The sequence below is a fragment of the Chelonia mydas genome, chromosome 3 (genome assembly GCF_015237465.2).
Source record: "Chelonia mydas isolate rCheMyd1 chromosome 3, rCheMyd1.pri.v2, whole genome shotgun sequence".
NCBI classification, from domain to species: Eukaryota; Metazoa; Chordata; order Testudines; family Cheloniidae; genus Chelonia; species Chelonia mydas.
Window position 1 is genome coordinate 93,023,821 of NC_057851.1, and position 18,436 is coordinate 93,042,256.

General features: G+C 41.5%; 1 protein-coding gene across 1 annotated transcript; it reads left to right on the forward strand.

Annotated features, from left to right (window-relative positions):
• The first annotated feature begins 6,457 nt into the window (after window positions 1-6,457).
• HEY2 (hes related family bHLH transcription factor with YRPW motif 2) lies at window positions 6,458-16,369 on the forward strand. Its single transcript, XM_007056290.4, has 5 exons — window positions 6,458-6,707; window positions 8,671-8,749; window positions 8,853-8,936; window positions 11,714-11,795; window positions 14,230-16,369. The coding sequence occupies exons 1-5, from the start codon at window positions 6,625-6,627 to the stop codon at window positions 14,898-14,900; spliced, it is 999 nt and encodes a 332-aa protein (XP_007056352.1). The 5' UTR covers window positions 6,458-6,624; the 3' UTR covers window positions 14,901-16,369.
• Window positions 16,370-18,436: the final 2,067 nt, after the last annotated feature.

Consider the following 18,436-nt stretch of genomic DNA (forward strand, 5'->3'; position numbering starts at 1 on the left):
GCCCATTATAATCTAATTGTGTGCCTGGTGCACTGCAAGGTGCACAGTAGAAATGAGTGAAAATTTTCAAACAGTTTATTCACCAAAAAATACAGTTTTAGGTTGTCATGAATTCCTGTCAAGTTCACCAAAGTTTCAAGTGAACAAAAAAATTCAAAATGTTTTGGTAATGTCAAAATGGAACATTTCATGTCGACCCCAAAATGTTTGTTTAGATTTTCAGGTAGTTTGACAAAAGCAAAGGAAAGGATTCACAAAATGGCTGGAGAAGTAAGAGGATTTTGCTACCTCACTCATAAGGTTTAGCCTGGGAGTTAGGGTACTCACCTGCTCTTTAGGAGACCCATGTTCAAGTCCTTTTTGCCTGATGGTAGAAGAAAGGATTTGAACTCATGTCTCCCATCTTGTAAAAGACTGCCCTAACATGAGGCTACAGGCTATTGTAGTATAGCCCTTTCACAGTCCTGCTCTCCAAGCTGTTCCACTTTTTATAACTAATTAAATAGCTCTTGGAACAGAGCCTTCAATTTGGGTCTTGCACATCCTAAGTAAATGCCCTAACTACCAGACTGTAGAGTTATTCTCACTCTTTTCCTGGCCCAAGGATATTGTCAACATGAATGACAGAGCAAACACATACTACACTGAAATAGGTAGGGAACTATTTCACTAGAAGCTGAGGAGAGCAGGGATATAAAGAGGGGGCAGAGGGAAGCTCGCCTGCAGGCGTTCATTCTCTCACTCTGTCTCTGCCCACTCTGGTCAGGAAGTTCCCAGGCCCAAGCATCAGGAGGAGCTGGGGAAAGACAATACAGCTGTCTGTACTACTTACCAGAAACTTTGCACCCTGGGGAAAGTTTGATTTTTACATAGTTGAAGCAAGACATCCATTTCCCTTCCTTCCCCCACCATTTTTGTTTAAAAAACAGGTAGAAGAACTCCCTGTTCCTGGGGCCAGAGTTGGGAAACACTTGAGCAGGGAGTATTTATGCCTAAAGTGTCAGGGTGCAATATTTTCCTTCTCTTTGTCCCTCTGCACCTTCCCCCCTCTCTTCCTAGTATCTGTAGCTATGGTCAGGGCATGGATAAATTACAACCATACAAGTATAAAGAGTAATGCTCAAATTGCTGTAAATGTTTAAAAATATAAACTAATCTATTGCTAATTTAAGGCTTGCAACACTTCATTTCCAAGCTTTTAAAACATTTGTAAAGGTGTAGATTTTTGTAAAAATTGTTGTGTTGGCGGGGGAGGGGCTGGGTTTGGGGGGTTTTGTTTGGTTGGTTGGTTTGGTGTTACTAGGACTCCAAAGAAACAAATTTTCAAACTTAATCTTTTTAAACATTTTTGTTTGTGAATAGACAGCTGTATAGGCATGGCTGGCTGTTACATTGTTATGTAATTATGATGTAGTTTATATAAAAAACATGAAGCGTGAAGAACACATTTGACATTAATGCTGATGTAATCTCTTAACTAGTTTTCCATTCTAGTTCCATATATGTTAATACAATTATAAGTGTTATTGGCAAAAGAGCTATGTTGACATTGCAAAATAAATAATTATTGAATAAGTAAGGTACACTTTTGTACATCAGTGCAACTTTTCCACTTGGAAAAAATACCCTGGGAAGATAATATTTGCTGCATTTCAAAATAATTCCCATCAATGTACATTTACTATGTGGAAACCACATAAAAGTAAAAGGTCTGAGCAGTAAATCTTTAACAACAGAGATGAAGCAAGTTTTTAACTGAGAAAAGTGGTGATTAGTGTCTTAAAATTTCTCTCCCCTTGAGACCTAAGAGAAACAGAAGGAGCAATTAACAGGCACACATTGTTAAGTAATGCATTGTACAGATGGAGCTGTTAATACAATTCCTTGACCTGCACCTCTCTAGGGACTGGTTCTACAGTTCTTACTCAGACTAACAGATTGACTCCCATGCCCTCAATAAGGACTGCAGGATCTAACCGTCAAAGAGACACCGTTACCTTGGAATGACAGGCCTAAAATGACACCCTACCCACTTTGCTTTGGTAGCATAAGAGCGCATGTCATGCTGACCTGTGTGGGCTCCATTCTTTCTAGTAGGCAGGGCAATGAAATGTACAAGATTCCTGCCCTTGGACTCTGGTAGCAGAGTGTGGAGTTATTTGTACACTTCAATATCCTGCCTGCTCACAACGACTTAGGCAGCTGGTAGTGCAGAGGGACAGCGTGATGAGCACAAGGGTGCGTATGTCATGCCAGTGAACACATACCTGCGGTAGCAAATAAAACCAGCACTTTAGTTTTGCTCTTGGCAACGGGGTAGTTGCCATTTTAACTAGCTGCAATGCAATTTGGGAAACTGATACACTTTTTCTCAATGAGCTGTTAGATTTTTAAATGTGATTTTTTAAAGGCTGGTTTAAATCATGGACTTTATTCTTAAGGGGGCATTTGAAGTTAATTCTTTAAATCTATCCTATTTTAAACTTGAGTAAATCCATTTAAATGATGACAGAATGAGAGACTTGCTAGATAGTCTGGACAACAGCAATAGACTTTTGAATTAATTGCAAACAAAATACCATCTTTTTCACAAGCCCCATAAACAGTAAATAGAACTAATCAACATTGGGAAATAAAAAGGAATTCATCCAGATTTCCACATACGCAGCGGAATAAAGTTTTGCCATAGAAATTTTCAAAATACAATAGGGACCTATTATTAATACAGTAAATGTCTAAATCCAGAGACATTGACCAATTAAATAAAAAAAATGTACAAAATTCTGGGGCACAATGGAAACTAATTAATAGCCGAAAGTGCTCAATATTTCAGAAACTATTAAAAACACACACTGTCCCCCATAAAACAAGTTTGTAAGTATTTCCTCAAGCACCTGAAGCAGCTACAGGAGCGTCTAACAACAGTAGTCTCATTTATTTGGAGGGAGACTTCTTCAGCTTCGTGCAGTTCTGAAAGTGCTCTAACTCCTAGGAACCATTATTTTCTTTGTCGGTGTTTCAGAGAGATTTAAAATGCATAAAACCATATGCCTACAGGTCTATATATATCACATTCAAACTGTCAGAGCTCTGTAAAGGAAAAAACAATCTGGAAAACTGCACATTGGGGAAGAAACGCACAGCGTTGTCCAAGATTTCTAAGTCGCCTCCTTCAATTGAGCTCAGACAGTCTCCACACGTTACCCTTCCTACTATTTCAGTTTTCCTGAAAGGCCATCATACCTTTCTGTCTACTTCCTTAAATCAACCCATTGTAGAGAATGTTTTTTTTTAAATCCCTGAGAACTGCAATTTGTTTTTCTTGTCGGTGCTTGCCTCTGTCGTGTCGAACATTATCATGAAAAAGATGCCCCTGTAGGGCAATGAAGCATGAAATCTCGCAGCTCCTTTACACAATAACAATATCCACATGGAAGACCAGCAACACCATGACAGGTTTCAGAGTAGCAGCCGTGTTAGTCTGTATCCACAAAAAGAAAAGGAGGACTTGTGGCACCTTAGAGACTAACCAATTTATTTGAGCAGAAGCTTTCCTGAGCTACCGATGAAGTGAGCTCTAGCTCACAAAAGCTTATGCTCAAATAAATTTGTTAGTCTCTATAGCAACACCATGTCACTAGATACAATTACACGTATTGGAAGTGTCAGTAAAAAATAGCTGGGGCTGGTTTCTCTTTCAGTGTATTCCTCTCTCTCTCTCTCTCACACACACCCTAAAATCACCTGTACAGGGGGGAGGGGGAATAGCTGAATGTGGAAATTAGTCGTTTGTAGAATCATATATTAAATAAGACGGATCATGCAATCCAAGCAAACTCGGGTGGTTATTTTGCTTGGGTAAAAACAACAGGAACGGGCTCTAATTAACTAATAATTATAGTGTACATTTTCGAATGGAAATCCTCCAACAATGTCCCCTGGTCTATTCACACATCCTTAAATACTGCTGACAGGTATGATTTGCTTCAATGTTTCTTCCTTTCGTTGGATATATTCCCCACCCGCTCCAGATCTTTAAATAAAAAACCCCAGAAAAGCAAAAGAGCACTCTTCTAGAAAGCAATGGGGTAATGCGTTCTGATTTGAAGATTCACAAACCTCCTTCGGCATAGCTTCTCTTTAGAATGATTAATAAGTGCGTATGTGCTGGAACTTTATATTCCAAGGAAAACAAACTTTTATTTTTAATTAGAAAAACAGCTTATTGTTAAATGTTTTACTTTTGTTTTTAATTTGAAAAAGCACTTTGGTGTAACAGAACATTTCGCAATTACTCGGCCCTCTTTTCCTTTGCTTCATCCTTTGTAGTCTTCTTTTTAAGACGCTTGGAGGGATGAAGAAGACATTACTACATTTTCTAGATTATCACTGGTGATAGTCTAAACTTTAAAAAAAAAAAAAGCAAACGACTGTTTTTTCAATCCGTTTATTCCATGGGATATTTTAGCCTAATGTTATCCTTATGCTTTAAAATAAATAGAGGTAAACAAACATAAAATCAAAATATCGATTTTGCCCTTCACCAATAACTTAGTTTAACGTCTGTATTCAGACTTGAGTGAATAGCGTGTGTATATTTGTTTAATCGCCAGTTAATTCTTTTAGCCTGATCAGTACAACTGCTCCAGCCTTCTTGGAAAGCAAGATCGAAGCTCAACAAATCCTGGTCTTGTCTGCGGTTTCCCGTCTTATCACACAAGGACCGCCAAGGACCGATGTGCTTAAAAACTATCCCGATCACTGAGGACCCCTGAACAGATGAAAACCTACCGCTAGTAGGGAGCCTGTTACAGTACAGCAGGAGCTCGCCACACTCCGCAGCCCCGCTCCCCGCCCCGGCCTGCCCTGACACTGTGTAATTGGCGCCGGTTACATTTCAAAAGCCAGGATGACAAGTTTCAGATTTCTGTCCACACGGGGAGCCAGCCCAGCCCCGCCGCCGGGGGAGGATGGGGCTGCCTGAGACAGCTTAACTCGCCCCCTGAGCTTCAGCCACTTCTCTCTCTCCCCCTCATCACTTTCATCTGCTCCCTTCGGCTTCCCACTTCTCTTCCACCTCAACTCTTCTCTCCTCTTTTCCTCTCCCTCTCTTCTCGCCCTCAGAAAAAAGCAAGCCCCTTCCGCCCCTCCCCTCGGTTTGCCAGGCCGGGCATAAGGCTATTTCTGTTTTAAGCAGTTTTTCTTAAACTGACTCCGTGTGTCCAATCCAAAGCAGCCAGTTCTCGTGCCCCTGGGCTTCACGCAGGCAGCTTTCGGCTGTCAAACTGTCCACTGCAAAACTGACACAAAAGAGTTCAACCTGGCAGCGCTACAATCCCCAGCATGCTGAGTGACTCCCAGTTTGGACCAGATCTCTCCCCAAAGAGACAACTGGACTCGAAACAATGACTGAAGAACAATGATCTCAGGAAAATGGGGGGGGGGGAGGGGGGAGAAACAGTCACCAAACTTTTAAAATACGCTTGAAATTATTATGAAAAACAGATTTTTCCAATGGTATATGTTGTAATAAATCTAGTCAAACCGCGTGCCCGGTATTAGCAAACCCCGTCTGTTGTAAATCCACCGCCTCACAGCCTCCTCCAAATCCTGTACAACGCTTATTCCTTCCATCTTTGTCTCCCTAGTCCTTTAAAATGCCAGACACCGACAAACACATTGGTCACTCCAGGAGCAGCTACTGGCCATCTCAACTCACCACCCCCACTTCCAGGAAGGGAGGGGCAGGACAGGGGAGGCCCAGCCCAGACTGAAATCTCCCCAGAGATGAAATAATCCCCAACACCAGGATCGAGCTTCCCACAATAAAAATTCCTCAGCTCACAGCAGCCTAAAAGCAGCAAAGTCACACGGGTTCAGGCGGGACCCGTGACTGCATTTTTTAACCCTCCCTTCAAACTACCTGCAACGGGAAAACACGAGATCCGTTTGTGATTTTGGGAGAAGAGAGGGGTGCGTTAATCCCGCACCACGGGGTGAGGCGGATCATGCATCGGAACGGAAACACCGATGTGTGTGGGGAAGGGGGGGATCAAATCCCTTTTCTAGTGCGTAAGCAAAGGCGGGCTGTGCCAGTGACCAAGAGAGCGGGGTCTGGGCGCTCTGGCTCTGGCCCAGGCCCAGGGGCGAGGCTAGCGCTCCGCTGCACTGAAGGAGGGGGCTAGGCGGGCAGCGCACCTGGAAAGAGCGAGACACTCTCAGTGACTGGCTGCACGGAGCGGCCCGCCTCAGGTTGGGCACGTGCCCCAGCGCAGCCCCGGCCAGGCTGCCCAGACCAGCACCGCGCTCGCGGCACGCCGAGCTTTCCCACGCTCCGCGGCCGCCGGACCGCCCCCCAGCGCTCCAGCCTGGCCCGAGCCGAACGGGGCGGGGCAAGGCCGTCACTCACGCGCCTTCTCCTCCAATGGGCGGCGGCCCCCGCCCGAAGGGGCGCGGCTTCGGCAGGCGGTGGGCGGGGCCCGGGCGCTTGAGGCTGAGCGGCGGCGTGGGAAAGCGCCTCAGAAGCTCTACGGGCTGCTGGCGCTGCAGGGAGTGCGCCGCGCCGGGGGCCACGCGTCGCTTCGGTGCTCGCTCCCTGTCCGTGGCAGGGGCCGTGCCGCCGCCATGAAGCGGCCGTGCGAGGAAACTAGCTCCGACAGCGACATGGACGAGACCATAGACGTGGGGAGCGAGAATAATTACTCGGGGTGAGAACCTGGGGCTGGGGGGGCTGCTGCATCCCCTGGCTAGGCGGGGTCCCCAGCACAGACGGGGTCTGCCCTTTGGTTGAGTGGCTCTCAGCTCCCCGGGGCGAGGGGCTGGCACGGTGCAGCGCCTAGGCGCTCTGCGCTGGGGGGGATGGATGTCGGCCAATGCCCAGGCAGGCGGTGTCGCACACGTGGGGGCTTGTGAGCTGGCAGTTCCAGTGTCCCATTTGTCAGGGCTTGCCTTGGGGATCTTTTTTTTTTTTTTTTTTTTTGTCTGTGGGGGAAAATGTTCTGGTGTGGAGCATCGCGGCCTCTGGAGCCAGCCTCTGGTCAGTGGGGAGGGGGGAGTAGCTGGGGAAGATTGGGGTTGGGGATTGTAGCTGAAGTAAGAATTAAGAACCTTCCTGCGATCCCATGTTCGGAGCAGTTTGCTCACCTGAGCCCAAGCTGTCACACCCCTATAAGTGGATAGAAGGGGGGCGGAGGCCAAGAGAGGCTTCACGCTGACAATAAAGTTCAGTACATTCTTTTCACTACTAATCTAATTTTAAACACTTGAACAGTCCACCATCTGAAAAATGAAATGATAAAAGGGCTAATATTGAATTATAGAAATTAAATCAACTCACTGTGTTTGGTCCCCTGTTGTGTGTTTTGAGGAATGACCGTAACCATCTGATTAAGACAGTGGTATTCTGTTGTAAGGATCTGTTTCAGGATTATTATTTTTTTACTAGCTGAATGATCAGTACATGTGGAGTCATGAAATCATGTGCTACCAATGTCAAATATGAACTTGGACTTAGTATCTCCATTTAAAAAAAGACTAATCAAGTTCTGCTAGGAATTTTAGTGACCAGGCAGGTCAAGTTATAATTTAATCTAATTTGTATTCCCACAAATGTTTCCATGATTTATCTATAGCTGTATATCACCTGTGAGATTCAAAATTATTTCCAAGATTTTGGAACTTAAAAAAAAGAAAAATGCACTGTTTTAATTAATTAGTTACGATTACTTGTAAAGATTGGATTGAAAATATAACCAATATATCCTGAAAAGTGATCTGTATAAGTAGTCTCAAATACCTCAGTACCTATAGAAAACTACTTTTGGAAAGTGATTATTCCAGTCACTGAGAGAACACTACAAGCACGCTCTTGCTCTCTCTCTTCCTGTGTAAAATGAGGATGAAGTTTCCCAGAGTTTGCAGAGACAGGGCTGGATTTGAAGGTTTGCAGAGACAGGGCTGGATTTGAAAGTTGAAAGATATTGCCAATTTTGAGAAGCAGGTCCCAGAGTCCATTTGTGTCTGCAGATATGTGAAAAATCTCTCTTTATGTGTCTTTGAAAGATCATAATGGTTTCTGTTCACTGGTGACAGAATGAAATGTCTAACATTTGGTGGTGGTGGCGGCAGATTTAAAAACAAATGTTTTAAACTGTTTTTTTCTGGAGCTGGACAGAGCAATGGAATTAGGACATATTTCTATTTATGTAGGTGGCAATTGGATCCTGCTGCGATAGGCACCAATGTGAGAATCTCGACAGAGACACAGTCTGTGGTTTTATAGTTGGTATATTAAAGCATCTTTCATCACAAGTGTTAGCCAAGTATATGAATCTAGCATGTTTTCTTTATTGAATTTTTTTGACTGACTGTTATATACATGAATTTGTCATGGTGGAAGCCAAATCAACTGAGCTGGTACCATGATGTGTCTTTGGGAGGGATACTTGTAACAAAGTTAGCTGCCAGCCAGTTCAAACACTATGCTAGGGTAGGGAGAAAGTGAAACCTCGGTAAGAAGGAAAGACTTAACCGCGTTGTACAAAGCACCTCTTCCAAACATGTAGAACAACAAAGAAATAGCTGTGAATATTTAATGTGGTGACAACTAGGTATTTATAAGACAATAATGTCATTTAATGCAACACCTGACATACCTTTACTATTTCACAGGCAAAGTAGTGGTTCTGTGATTCGATCAAATTCCCCAACAACAACATCTCAGATTATGGCCAGAAAAAAAAGAAGAGGGGTATGAAATTTCTTTAATTTCCCATGTAATATTTGCATGTGTCCTTTGATTTTTGTCCTTCATGGTTTTATAAACTCGTTTTTGTTTTGTTTTTTGGGGATAGATTATAGAGAAAAGGCGCCGTGATCGTATAAATAACAGTTTATCTGAATTGAGGCGGCTTGTGCCAACTGCCTTTGAAAAACAAGTAAGCTTTTCTTTTTTTTTTTATACCTGTATCTCATCTGGCAGTGTTGGTTTTCTTATAAAGCTCATTAAAATAATATTGTATGTGTCCTGATCTGGCACAAAGCAGGCATTTCAATAAAATGCTTTGTTGTGGCAAAACTATTAAAAACAGAATCCACCATAAAGCTGAAAAACATTTCCATTCTTTGGCTTGTTTTTCCCTAAAGGGTCACAGTGTTTATGTTGTCTCTGTTCTTTCAATGATTTCCAGTAGTGGTTTTGTTAAATATGTGCTTTATTCAATATACTTTTAAAAAATTGTGTGCCAGTTACCCGTCTGTCTAAATCTTCTAACAAAATCCCCCTTTCCCACCTCTTTAAATAGCTTTCTTATAAACAAAATTCACAAATCTAGAATAATGTAATCAGTCCTGTTTCCTAAAAAGTAAACCGATTGCCTAGGTTACTCAGTTTTTAAATATCTAGTTAGTAGCTGTATATTAGATTGTAGGAATACGGTCCTGCTCCTAATGAAGTCAAAGAGATTTTCAAAGGCTTTCAATGGGAAAGTCTTCAATCGAAAGATTCCCCTTGACTTCAGTAGGCTATGGGTCAGGTCCTTAGGTTTTATCTGTATTGAACTTCCCAGCTAACAACAACTTACTTGTTTTGATAATTTCATGCAACGTCAACATCCATAAAACCCCAATATTCAGTAAAACAGAAATGCTAGGGCATATTAGAATAAAACCAAAACTCAAAATATGGCAAAAATAATTCTTAATTTAAACCAGTGTGCTTCAACAAGAAGGGAACAACTAAAATTTAAGAACAAAGCTCTTAGTAATTTAAATACATTTTTTTTAAAAAAAGCAAACAATGAGCCAAATCCTGCAAGGTGCTGACTGCTCTCAACTCCCATTGATTTCTGTGGAAGTTGAGTGCTTAGCTACTCCCAGGATTGGGCCTTATATTATTTCTGAACTGAACAAAAGCTAACATTTAAGGAATCGTGCACTTGTGCTACCTGCAATATGCCTTTAATAGCTCCTAGTCAGAACAGTGCCATTTCATAGACTCTGGCAACATGGCATGACCAAGGCATTTTCAGCTAGGCAAAACAGGCAAGAGACAACAATTGTTTGTCCCATTTCATTGTTTACTTCTTGAAAACCACAAACATTATAAAACAAGTCCTATAAAGCCCTTGGAAATTACCCAGCAACATGCAGTTTTGAGCTATTAGTCACTCTCTCATCGAGACGGCTTGTATTCTGTCTATGGAAAAGATTAAGACTGAGAAAAGTACAGGATATAATTCCATATAAAATTTTAACAAACAATAGTCAAAAATTCACCAAATTTTGGTATACTGAGATGTTGAGCATATTAACTTAGTAAAAAATATTAATAAGTGGAAAAAGTAGCATATAGTGGGTTCTTAAAGTTTTCCCATGATATATCGTCCACAAAACATCAGTTTTTAATATTCTTCTTGATGTTCAGATCACTGAAATTGCCATACTTGTAAAGGGTCATTAGTCTTAGTTTAACAACAACAACAACAAAATCAAAATCTCTGTTCTTTGGAGATTCAGTTGTGCAGTTCTGTAGGTCATAAAACTTAGTTACAGAGAAATATACTTCTGAGTTCATTTCCACCATACAACCTCAGTAAAATCAGTGCATTTTTTTTATGCCTACTGAAGTCAACGAGGTTGCATGGATATAACTGAGAGAAGAATTGGCTCACGTGGCCAGATTCTCAGGTGGCATAAATCAACATAGCTCTGCTGATTTATGCCAGTTGAGGATCTGGCCCATAATATTTAAAAGAGAGGGTGGCTCTTTGGGCAACCTCCAGATGTGTAAGGAAATGCTAATAGCCACAAGAATATTCATAAATTTATCTACAAACAAAATTAATTATCTCAGTATTGTAGAACTTAAATTTTATATTTTTCCAATATTTATGAACCAGCATAACCAAGTTTCATGGACACAGCAAATTGTGCTCTCTGTTAACAGTGATGGTCTTTCCTGGTCCTGTAAACAAGGCCTCTTCCTAACCCAGAAAAATGTGGACAGTGTATGTGTATACACAGAAATGACCATGTTTCAATAAAGGATGAGAATAGAATTTCTGCCATCCAAATGACTGATCAAAAAATTGTTGGGTCATCTTAAAAAAAAAAAAAAAAAAAAAAAAAGTCCCTGTACAATTCCTGGATTCTCTTTTGTATGTGTACACAGTGACACCTACTGGTAAAAGCGGAAAACAATGCTGTGTTAGGGTCCTGTCAATAATTGCACATTACTTGCCATTTGTTATATTTCCATGCCTCTGTGGGAACAAATCTCTGAAGAGCCACCTACTTAATCCATTGCACAACAGTGTAATATATGACATGTCCACACTGACTTCTAGTCCACAGATATATTAGGCTATACCTTTCATAAGGCAAATCGCCTTGTCAGGCAATTCTATTATTTATGCATCTTTAATAATGATCCCTTTTGTTGCATAAATAGACTGTGAACTCCTAAACTGTTAATTTTTTTGTAGTATCACTATTTCTTTACTAATGTGTTAGACACATACACATTGCTAGACGTGATATGGTATTTGTCTTTAAATAAAGTCTGGGATGCAGATGCTCAGTGAAAGCATTAAGCTGAGAATGTTCTAATGGTAGGGAAAATTGAAACCATAAGACTGAACTCAATGGAAAGTATACCAAATTAAAGCTTACAGTACTTGTAAGCCTTTATTTATTTGAGCCTCTTATCTCAAAGGGATCTGCAAAATTAGAAAAAGCAGAAATACTGCAAATGACAGTGGATCATTTGAAGATGCTCCAGGCAACAGGAGGTAAAGGTAAGGAGTTGACTCTTTTTTTCCTAATATTTGGGGAAATCTTAGCAAACAGTCCTTTGACGAGCCATGATAGGCGATTCCAGATTAAAGGAGTGGAAATCAATGCTAATGTCAGGATTGAACTCGTGGGAAAGAACTGCTGGGACAAAAGAAGCACTTGACCCTGGGCTTGTGTTTGCTTTCATAACACTGTGGGAGTAAAGGCTTCATTCACAGGCAGCCCAGTCAGAGATTTGTTTGGGGTTTCCAAAGAGCACTGAAATCTGCACAGGGAGACAAAACAAATACACAAACATCCAAATATAAACAGGAGGTTTGTGGCAACAATTGTGCAGAACAAAACCAATGTTAAAACTCACTATACAGCAGCTATACCAAAGGAAGTGGATCCAGAGGAACTTTCGTTATTGTTTATATATATATTTTGTTCTGAAAGACTATTTTAAATGCAAGATTAGACTGTGTCATTCACCAGACCAAAATCTAATCTTGTTACATGCACCTCTGGGTATCAGACGATAGACAGATAATGCATATTTAGACTCAGACTTTTATGCAGGAAGTAACACACGGCAAGGTGTTCAGTTATTCCTCATTAGCTAACACTGCAATGATGTTGAAGCTGGAAAGTAAGAAACGGGAAATGGCAATTTCCAACAATTTATAACTCCGCTCGACCTTAACATAATTTTGGGTATGTCTTCACTGCATAGTTAACCCAGGTGATCTGCACCCAGATCTGAACTCCTGAGCAGCCCCTCCTGAGTTACTGTGTCCTCACTGGTGCTACACTCCCCCATGTGTGTTGCTAGGACTTCTGGGGGCACAGCCTATGGTTATCTGTGTTTCTTTAAGTAAGCCCTGAGTTGCTCTGAGTCTTACCTTGTGAATTGTGGGAGAACTTGTCTATTCTTCTGGGCACAATGGGAATTGTGGGAAGGCATTGGAGAACTATCAGTACTTGAGTGATTTAGCCTGTGTATTTGCTGCGCAGTGGGTGGGTTACCAGCCCGAGTGAAAGGCTCACGTGGGTTTTAGCGTACAGCCACAGACAAGCCAACTAGCCCAGGTTGGAAGCACCACGAAAGGAGGGGGCAGGGGGTTATGTGCGGACAGGAAAGGGGTCTGAGGCAACTTCAGAATAAAAGCCCAAGTTGATTCAGCAGTGAAGTCATACCCTTCATGAGATAATAAAAGGCCCTGAGGACTGCCTTAAATACTCTGACTCGAATTCAGATATATCAGGGGTTCTTAAACTGGGTGTCGGGACCCCGCTGGGGGTCATGAGGTTATTACATGGGGGATCGCGAGCTGTCAACCTCCACCCCAAATCCCGCTTTGCCTCCAGCATTTATAATAGTGTTAAATATATAAAGGGGGGTTGCACTCAGAGACTTGCTATGTGAAAGGGGTCACCAGTAAAAAAAGTTTGAGAGCCACTGAGATATATAGCGAAAAACTACCCCGCTTTGAACTGAAAGTGACTGACAACGGGATACCATGCTGGTATAATGCTGAATGGGCATTACTGCCATAGGGCATTATTTCCCACTGGCAGCTACTTTCAATCTGAAGGGCAGTAGTTTTCTCAATAAACAAATTCTGTTGCCTATAAATTGAGTTTGATGATAAACTCTTTGGGAAGGAGAATGTCAATTCCTTTGTTTAGAAAGTGACTACCATGTTTTGGGCACCTAATAAGATACCCATTTAATTCTTTCTTTCCCTCCATCCAATGTGTTACAGATTCAGCTATCATTTGCTGAAGTGCCTCAGAGGTCAGATGACCATAGTGCCTACATAGTATGTCTTTAAATAAGTGATTACAACATTTTATATAAAGCATTTTTTATTCAAAACCTTTTTATGCAGAAGCAATGACAAGATGTTTTTAGTTTGCTGTTAAATAACACATGTCATGAAGCCGTTATGAATTTACTTAGCAGAGTTTGTAAAGACTGTCTCCAAACTGTCACGTGGTAGATTTTAAGAAGTATTTTATAAATGCCAGCATAGGGGAGAAAACGCAGGATATTATATACAAGCCCTTTAATCTTCAACCCTTACTTTGTGCGTATGTGCGTGAGACACACACCGAGACTCTGGGTCAATGTTACCATGGAAAAGCTTGCTGTGGAATTTCAGTTTCCCACAATACAAGATGAGAGGCATCAGAAAGCTTTTTGAAGAACCTCAAACACTGATGGTCTTAATTTTTCTCCATTGTAATATTTGGTTGCAAGAACAACTGTAGCATATTACATTACCAGAGATAATCACACACACAATTTACAAAGCAAACTTTCCTCCCACCAAATCTCAGACCATAAATAGGAGATACAGATATTTAGCCAGGATCATGCTAGCTGACTCATAGCTAAGATATGCTAGGAAATCATCTGATACTCAATGCATCTTTTACCTTTCCTTTCAGGTTATTTTGATGCTCATACTCTGGCCATGGATTTCATGAGCATTGGATTCCGAGAATGTTTAACTGAAGTTGCAAGATATCTGAGCTCAGTGGAAGGTCTGGACACATCTGATCCGCTAAGAGTTAGACTTGTGTCTCATCTCAGCTCTTGTGCATCTCAAAGGGAAGCTGCTGCAATGACCTCATCCATGGCTCATCACCATCATCCCTTGCATCCTCACCACTGGACAGCAGCATTTCACCATCTCCCTGCCACTTTGCTACAGCAGAATGGACTTCATTCCTCTGACACCACTCCTTGTAGACTTTCAACAGCGTCAGAAGTGCCTCCTCATGGCTCTGCTCTTCTCACGGCCACCTTTGCCCATGCTGACTCCGCACTCAGAGTGCCCTCTGCTGGCAGTGTTGCTCCCTGTGTCCCACCTCTTTCTACCTCTCTTCTCTCGCTCTCTGCCACTGTACACGCTGCTGCTGCGGCTGCTCAGAGCTTCCCTCTGTCTTTTGCTGGAGCATTCCCAATGCTTCCACCTAGTGCAGCTGCAGCAGTGGCAGCTGCAACAGCAATCAGCCCACCATTATGTGTATCGGCAGCTTCCAGTCCTCAGCAAACTAGTAGTGGTGGAAATAGTAAACCCTACCGACCCTGGGGGACTGAAGTTGGAGCTTTTTAAGACACACACACACACACACACACAAGCCTTCTTTGGACTTCATGCCGTAGTAACTCAATGTCCTTCCTGTTCAGTCAGATTGAAGGTCTGTATCCACGCAAACAGCCTTATAGATGCCTGCAAGCCAGTCAAGGAACAGTAAAGCTATTCTAGTGTCAGACTTCAAAGAGGGCATATAGCAGTATTGGGTATATTTTTCTTTGTTTTGCTTAAGACCCCTTGGTGAGCAACAGTGGTGTTCAGAAACATCATACCCCATATGACCATTTAAAAGTTTACTGGGAAATATGTAGACTCTAGACCCAATAATCCTCTAGCCATGCATCATTATTTGGCAGACAGATGGGGGACAGCACATCTAAATTTCTCCTGAGGCTGGACAAAAAGTTTGAGTTTCATAAGTGCCTGACATACATATGCGTTTTTCTAAAGCAAATCACACTGCGAAAGTATGAAATAAAGAGATTGGGGGGAGCAGGAAGGGGAGGATCCTGCATTAAGCTACAGACATTTTGATACATTTCCAGGAAAGAGTGAACTCTACACCAACAGGTTTATTTAGCCAAAAGGATTGCTGAGAAAGAATGTTCAGCTTGACAGGCCTAGTTTTATCTCACCTAGTTGACTTTCTTTGTACAGACTTGCCAAATGGTGACATCTAGCATAGCACTGGTAAAAGCAATTATCTTATCAGCGCTTGGATTGATGAACATTTCAGCACTGTCTGTGAGCCTTGAGGCACTTTGTGTTGTTTTTTTTAAATGGCTTAGACTATGGTGCTTGCTTGTCTCTGTACAAGCAATGAATTTATAGTGCACACAGAAGTAGCTGCCTACTAAAACCATGCACAAGTCAAGACAGTTGATCCATGCCAATACAAGAGACTCAGTTTTGTGAAGAGTTCAGATTAACTTATTTAGTTGCATTTGGACATTTATTTTTAGCAGCCTCCTGATTCCGTGCAAGATCTCTGCTCTTTTCACTGTCAACTTCTGGAGGTAACGATTTCTCTGGGTCTGAATGAAGTTACTGTGGGGGTGTTATTTTAAATTGGCTTTTTACATGCCAACATTGTAAATGTGGGTTTGATTCCAAACCAAAATGAATGTACTAAAGGCGTATCAGTAAATTATTTTATCAGTACCCAGGCAACTAGTGCTGCATTAAAGGTTTTGCTTTCTTTTTTTTATTACAGTGACTTAAAATAGCCTAATATTTTAATACATTGACTCAAGAACTAGAGATTTTATGAGAAAATAAAACACAGCATGTATTATTATGCACTTGATTTCTCTGCTGTGTGGAGAAAGCAATAAACATGGAGAATGTTAAACATTATGCAAAATATACTTTAAAATATTTGTTTTTAAAATACTGTACCTAGTTGCTTTTTTGTGCATTACTTTGTTAACCTTTTTCTATGCAAAAGTCTTTACATATCACTAATTAAACGAAGTCCTTTTTGACTGCGTTTTATAGATGATTTGTTGCAGTTGTTTTTGCTTGCCTTTGGGAAGTGGAAAGCCTAAATGAACTTGAAGTTCAGTGTCTACCTCTGATAACAAGCATCCATAAGTTGCTGTTTTTGTTTTGACCTCTTTGCTCATTCTAAAAGCACATCTGGTACGTAGTGTGCTTAAAATGGGAATGGAAAAATAATCCTACCACTGAAAGTGTTGTTTTCAGCCTTGTAAACTGGCTCAGTGTCGGTTAACAGTAAACCTTACAATATGAACCAGTCCTGTCCGCTTCCCCCCCCCCCCACACACACACACACACCTCACCCCCAGCAACAAATGGATATAAACTGGCCACCAGGAAGTTTAATCTTGAAATTAGACGAAGGTTTCTAACCATCAGAGGAGTGAAGTTTTGGAATAGCCTTCCAAGGGAAGCAGTGGGGGCAAAAGATCTATCTGGTTTTAAGATTAAACTCGATAAGTTTATGGAGGAGATGGTATGATGGGATAACATGGTTTTGGTAATTAAATATTCATGGTAAATAGGCCCAATGGCCTGTGATGGGATATTAGATGGGGTGGGATCTGAGTTACCCAGGAAAGAATTTTCTGTAGTATCTGACTGGTGAATCTTGCCCATATGCTCAGGGTTTAGCTGATTGCCATATTTGGGGTCGGGAAGGAATTTTCCTCCAGGGCAGATTGGAAGAAGCCCTGGAGGTTTTTCGCCTTCCTCTGTAGCATGGGGCATGGGTCACTTGCTGGAGGATTCTCTGCTCCTTGAAGTCTTTAAACCACGATTTGAGGACTGCAGTAGCTCAGACATAGGTGAGAGGTTTTTCGCAGGAGTGGGTGGGTGACATTCTGTGGCCTGCGTTGTGCAGGAGGTCGGACTAGATAATCATAATGGTCCCTTCTGACCTTAGTATCTATAAATCTATAAAACAACAAGAAACAGCTGTGGGTTGCAGATGTCTCTTTCGTTAAAACACTAAGGACGTGGTATTACTTGCAATGAATGGCCAGGTACTAAACCCAGGAGATCCTCGAACATGTTAATAGAGCATGTTGTTTTTCACTACTTTCCAGTTTTCCGTTTGCAAATCCTCATGGATTTGCAGATCCCCATGGATTAGTAAAGTAGCCACTGACCTGAGTTTGCTGTACCTAGCATTTAATCTCAAATCAAGAAGATAATATAACTTCTATAGTACATTTAATCTCACGAGCTAAAAGCACTTAACCAACATTAAGCCACAACATCCCTGTGAAGTGGAGAAAGTATTATGATGCCCACTTTACAGATGGGAAGATTGAGGCACAGAGACATGACATGCCCAAGGGCAAACAGCCTGAGGCAGTATCAGAGTCTGAACTACAACCCCTACACCTTGACTCGCTGTGCCTGACGCTTGGTCCAAGCAGTAAAAAACACTTCCAATCTTAAAGAGAATAAACTAGCCTATTGTGCAGATTTTTGTTTTCTTGGACAGTAGAATATTAAAGAATGAACAAAGGGTGGTTGAGACATTTTATCTTTGACGTGTAATAACATACTGGATGTTCTTGCAAGGTCTGCTGTTTGAGGAGGGAATCAGATTTTTCTGTATGGAAACACAAGCGCTGTTCTAAGTATGTTTTTACTAATGAAACATGTTCCGTTCCTGTACCTTGAATTTTTCCTCTAACTTAAGTAAACTTAGGCCAACTTGCAAGGAGGTGGAAGGCTGCATCTTTTCTGCATAGAAGAGAACAGATTGCAGCATCTCGCTCTTGTCTTTAATGCAGAAACTATTAGACTTGCCAGTCAAACCATGTGGGACATGAAGTATTCCTCAAGTCACACCAGCATACTAAAAATGAGAGCAGCCAGTGTTTTCATTTGCCCCGGGGCTTCATTTCGGTTCCCCTATCACCACCACTTTGTGCCTCCAAATCATAGAGAAGAATACATAATTCTGAATCAGAAGTACTTCCTTTTCTATATTTGAAGAAATTGAGTTTTAAATTTTAGTTATGAATATTTTAAAATAAACTGAGCACAGGCAGCATATTTACCTTAACTTCAGAAATAAA

Bases quoted from the DNA above. Each gene is read 5' to 3' on its own strand.
- HEY2 (XM_007056290.4), top strand. From the start codon at position 6,625: ATGAAGCGGCCGTGCGAGGAAACTAGCTCCGACAGCGACATGGACGAG. The intron at 6,708-8,670 runs GTGAGAACCTGG...ACTATTTCACAG, and splicing joins AGCGAGAATAATTACTCGGG to GCAAAGTAGTGGTTCTGTGA. The intron at 8,750-8,852 runs GTATGAAATTTC...TTTTGGGGATAG, and splicing joins CCAGAAAAAAAAGAAGAGGG to ATTATAGAGAAAAGGCGCCG.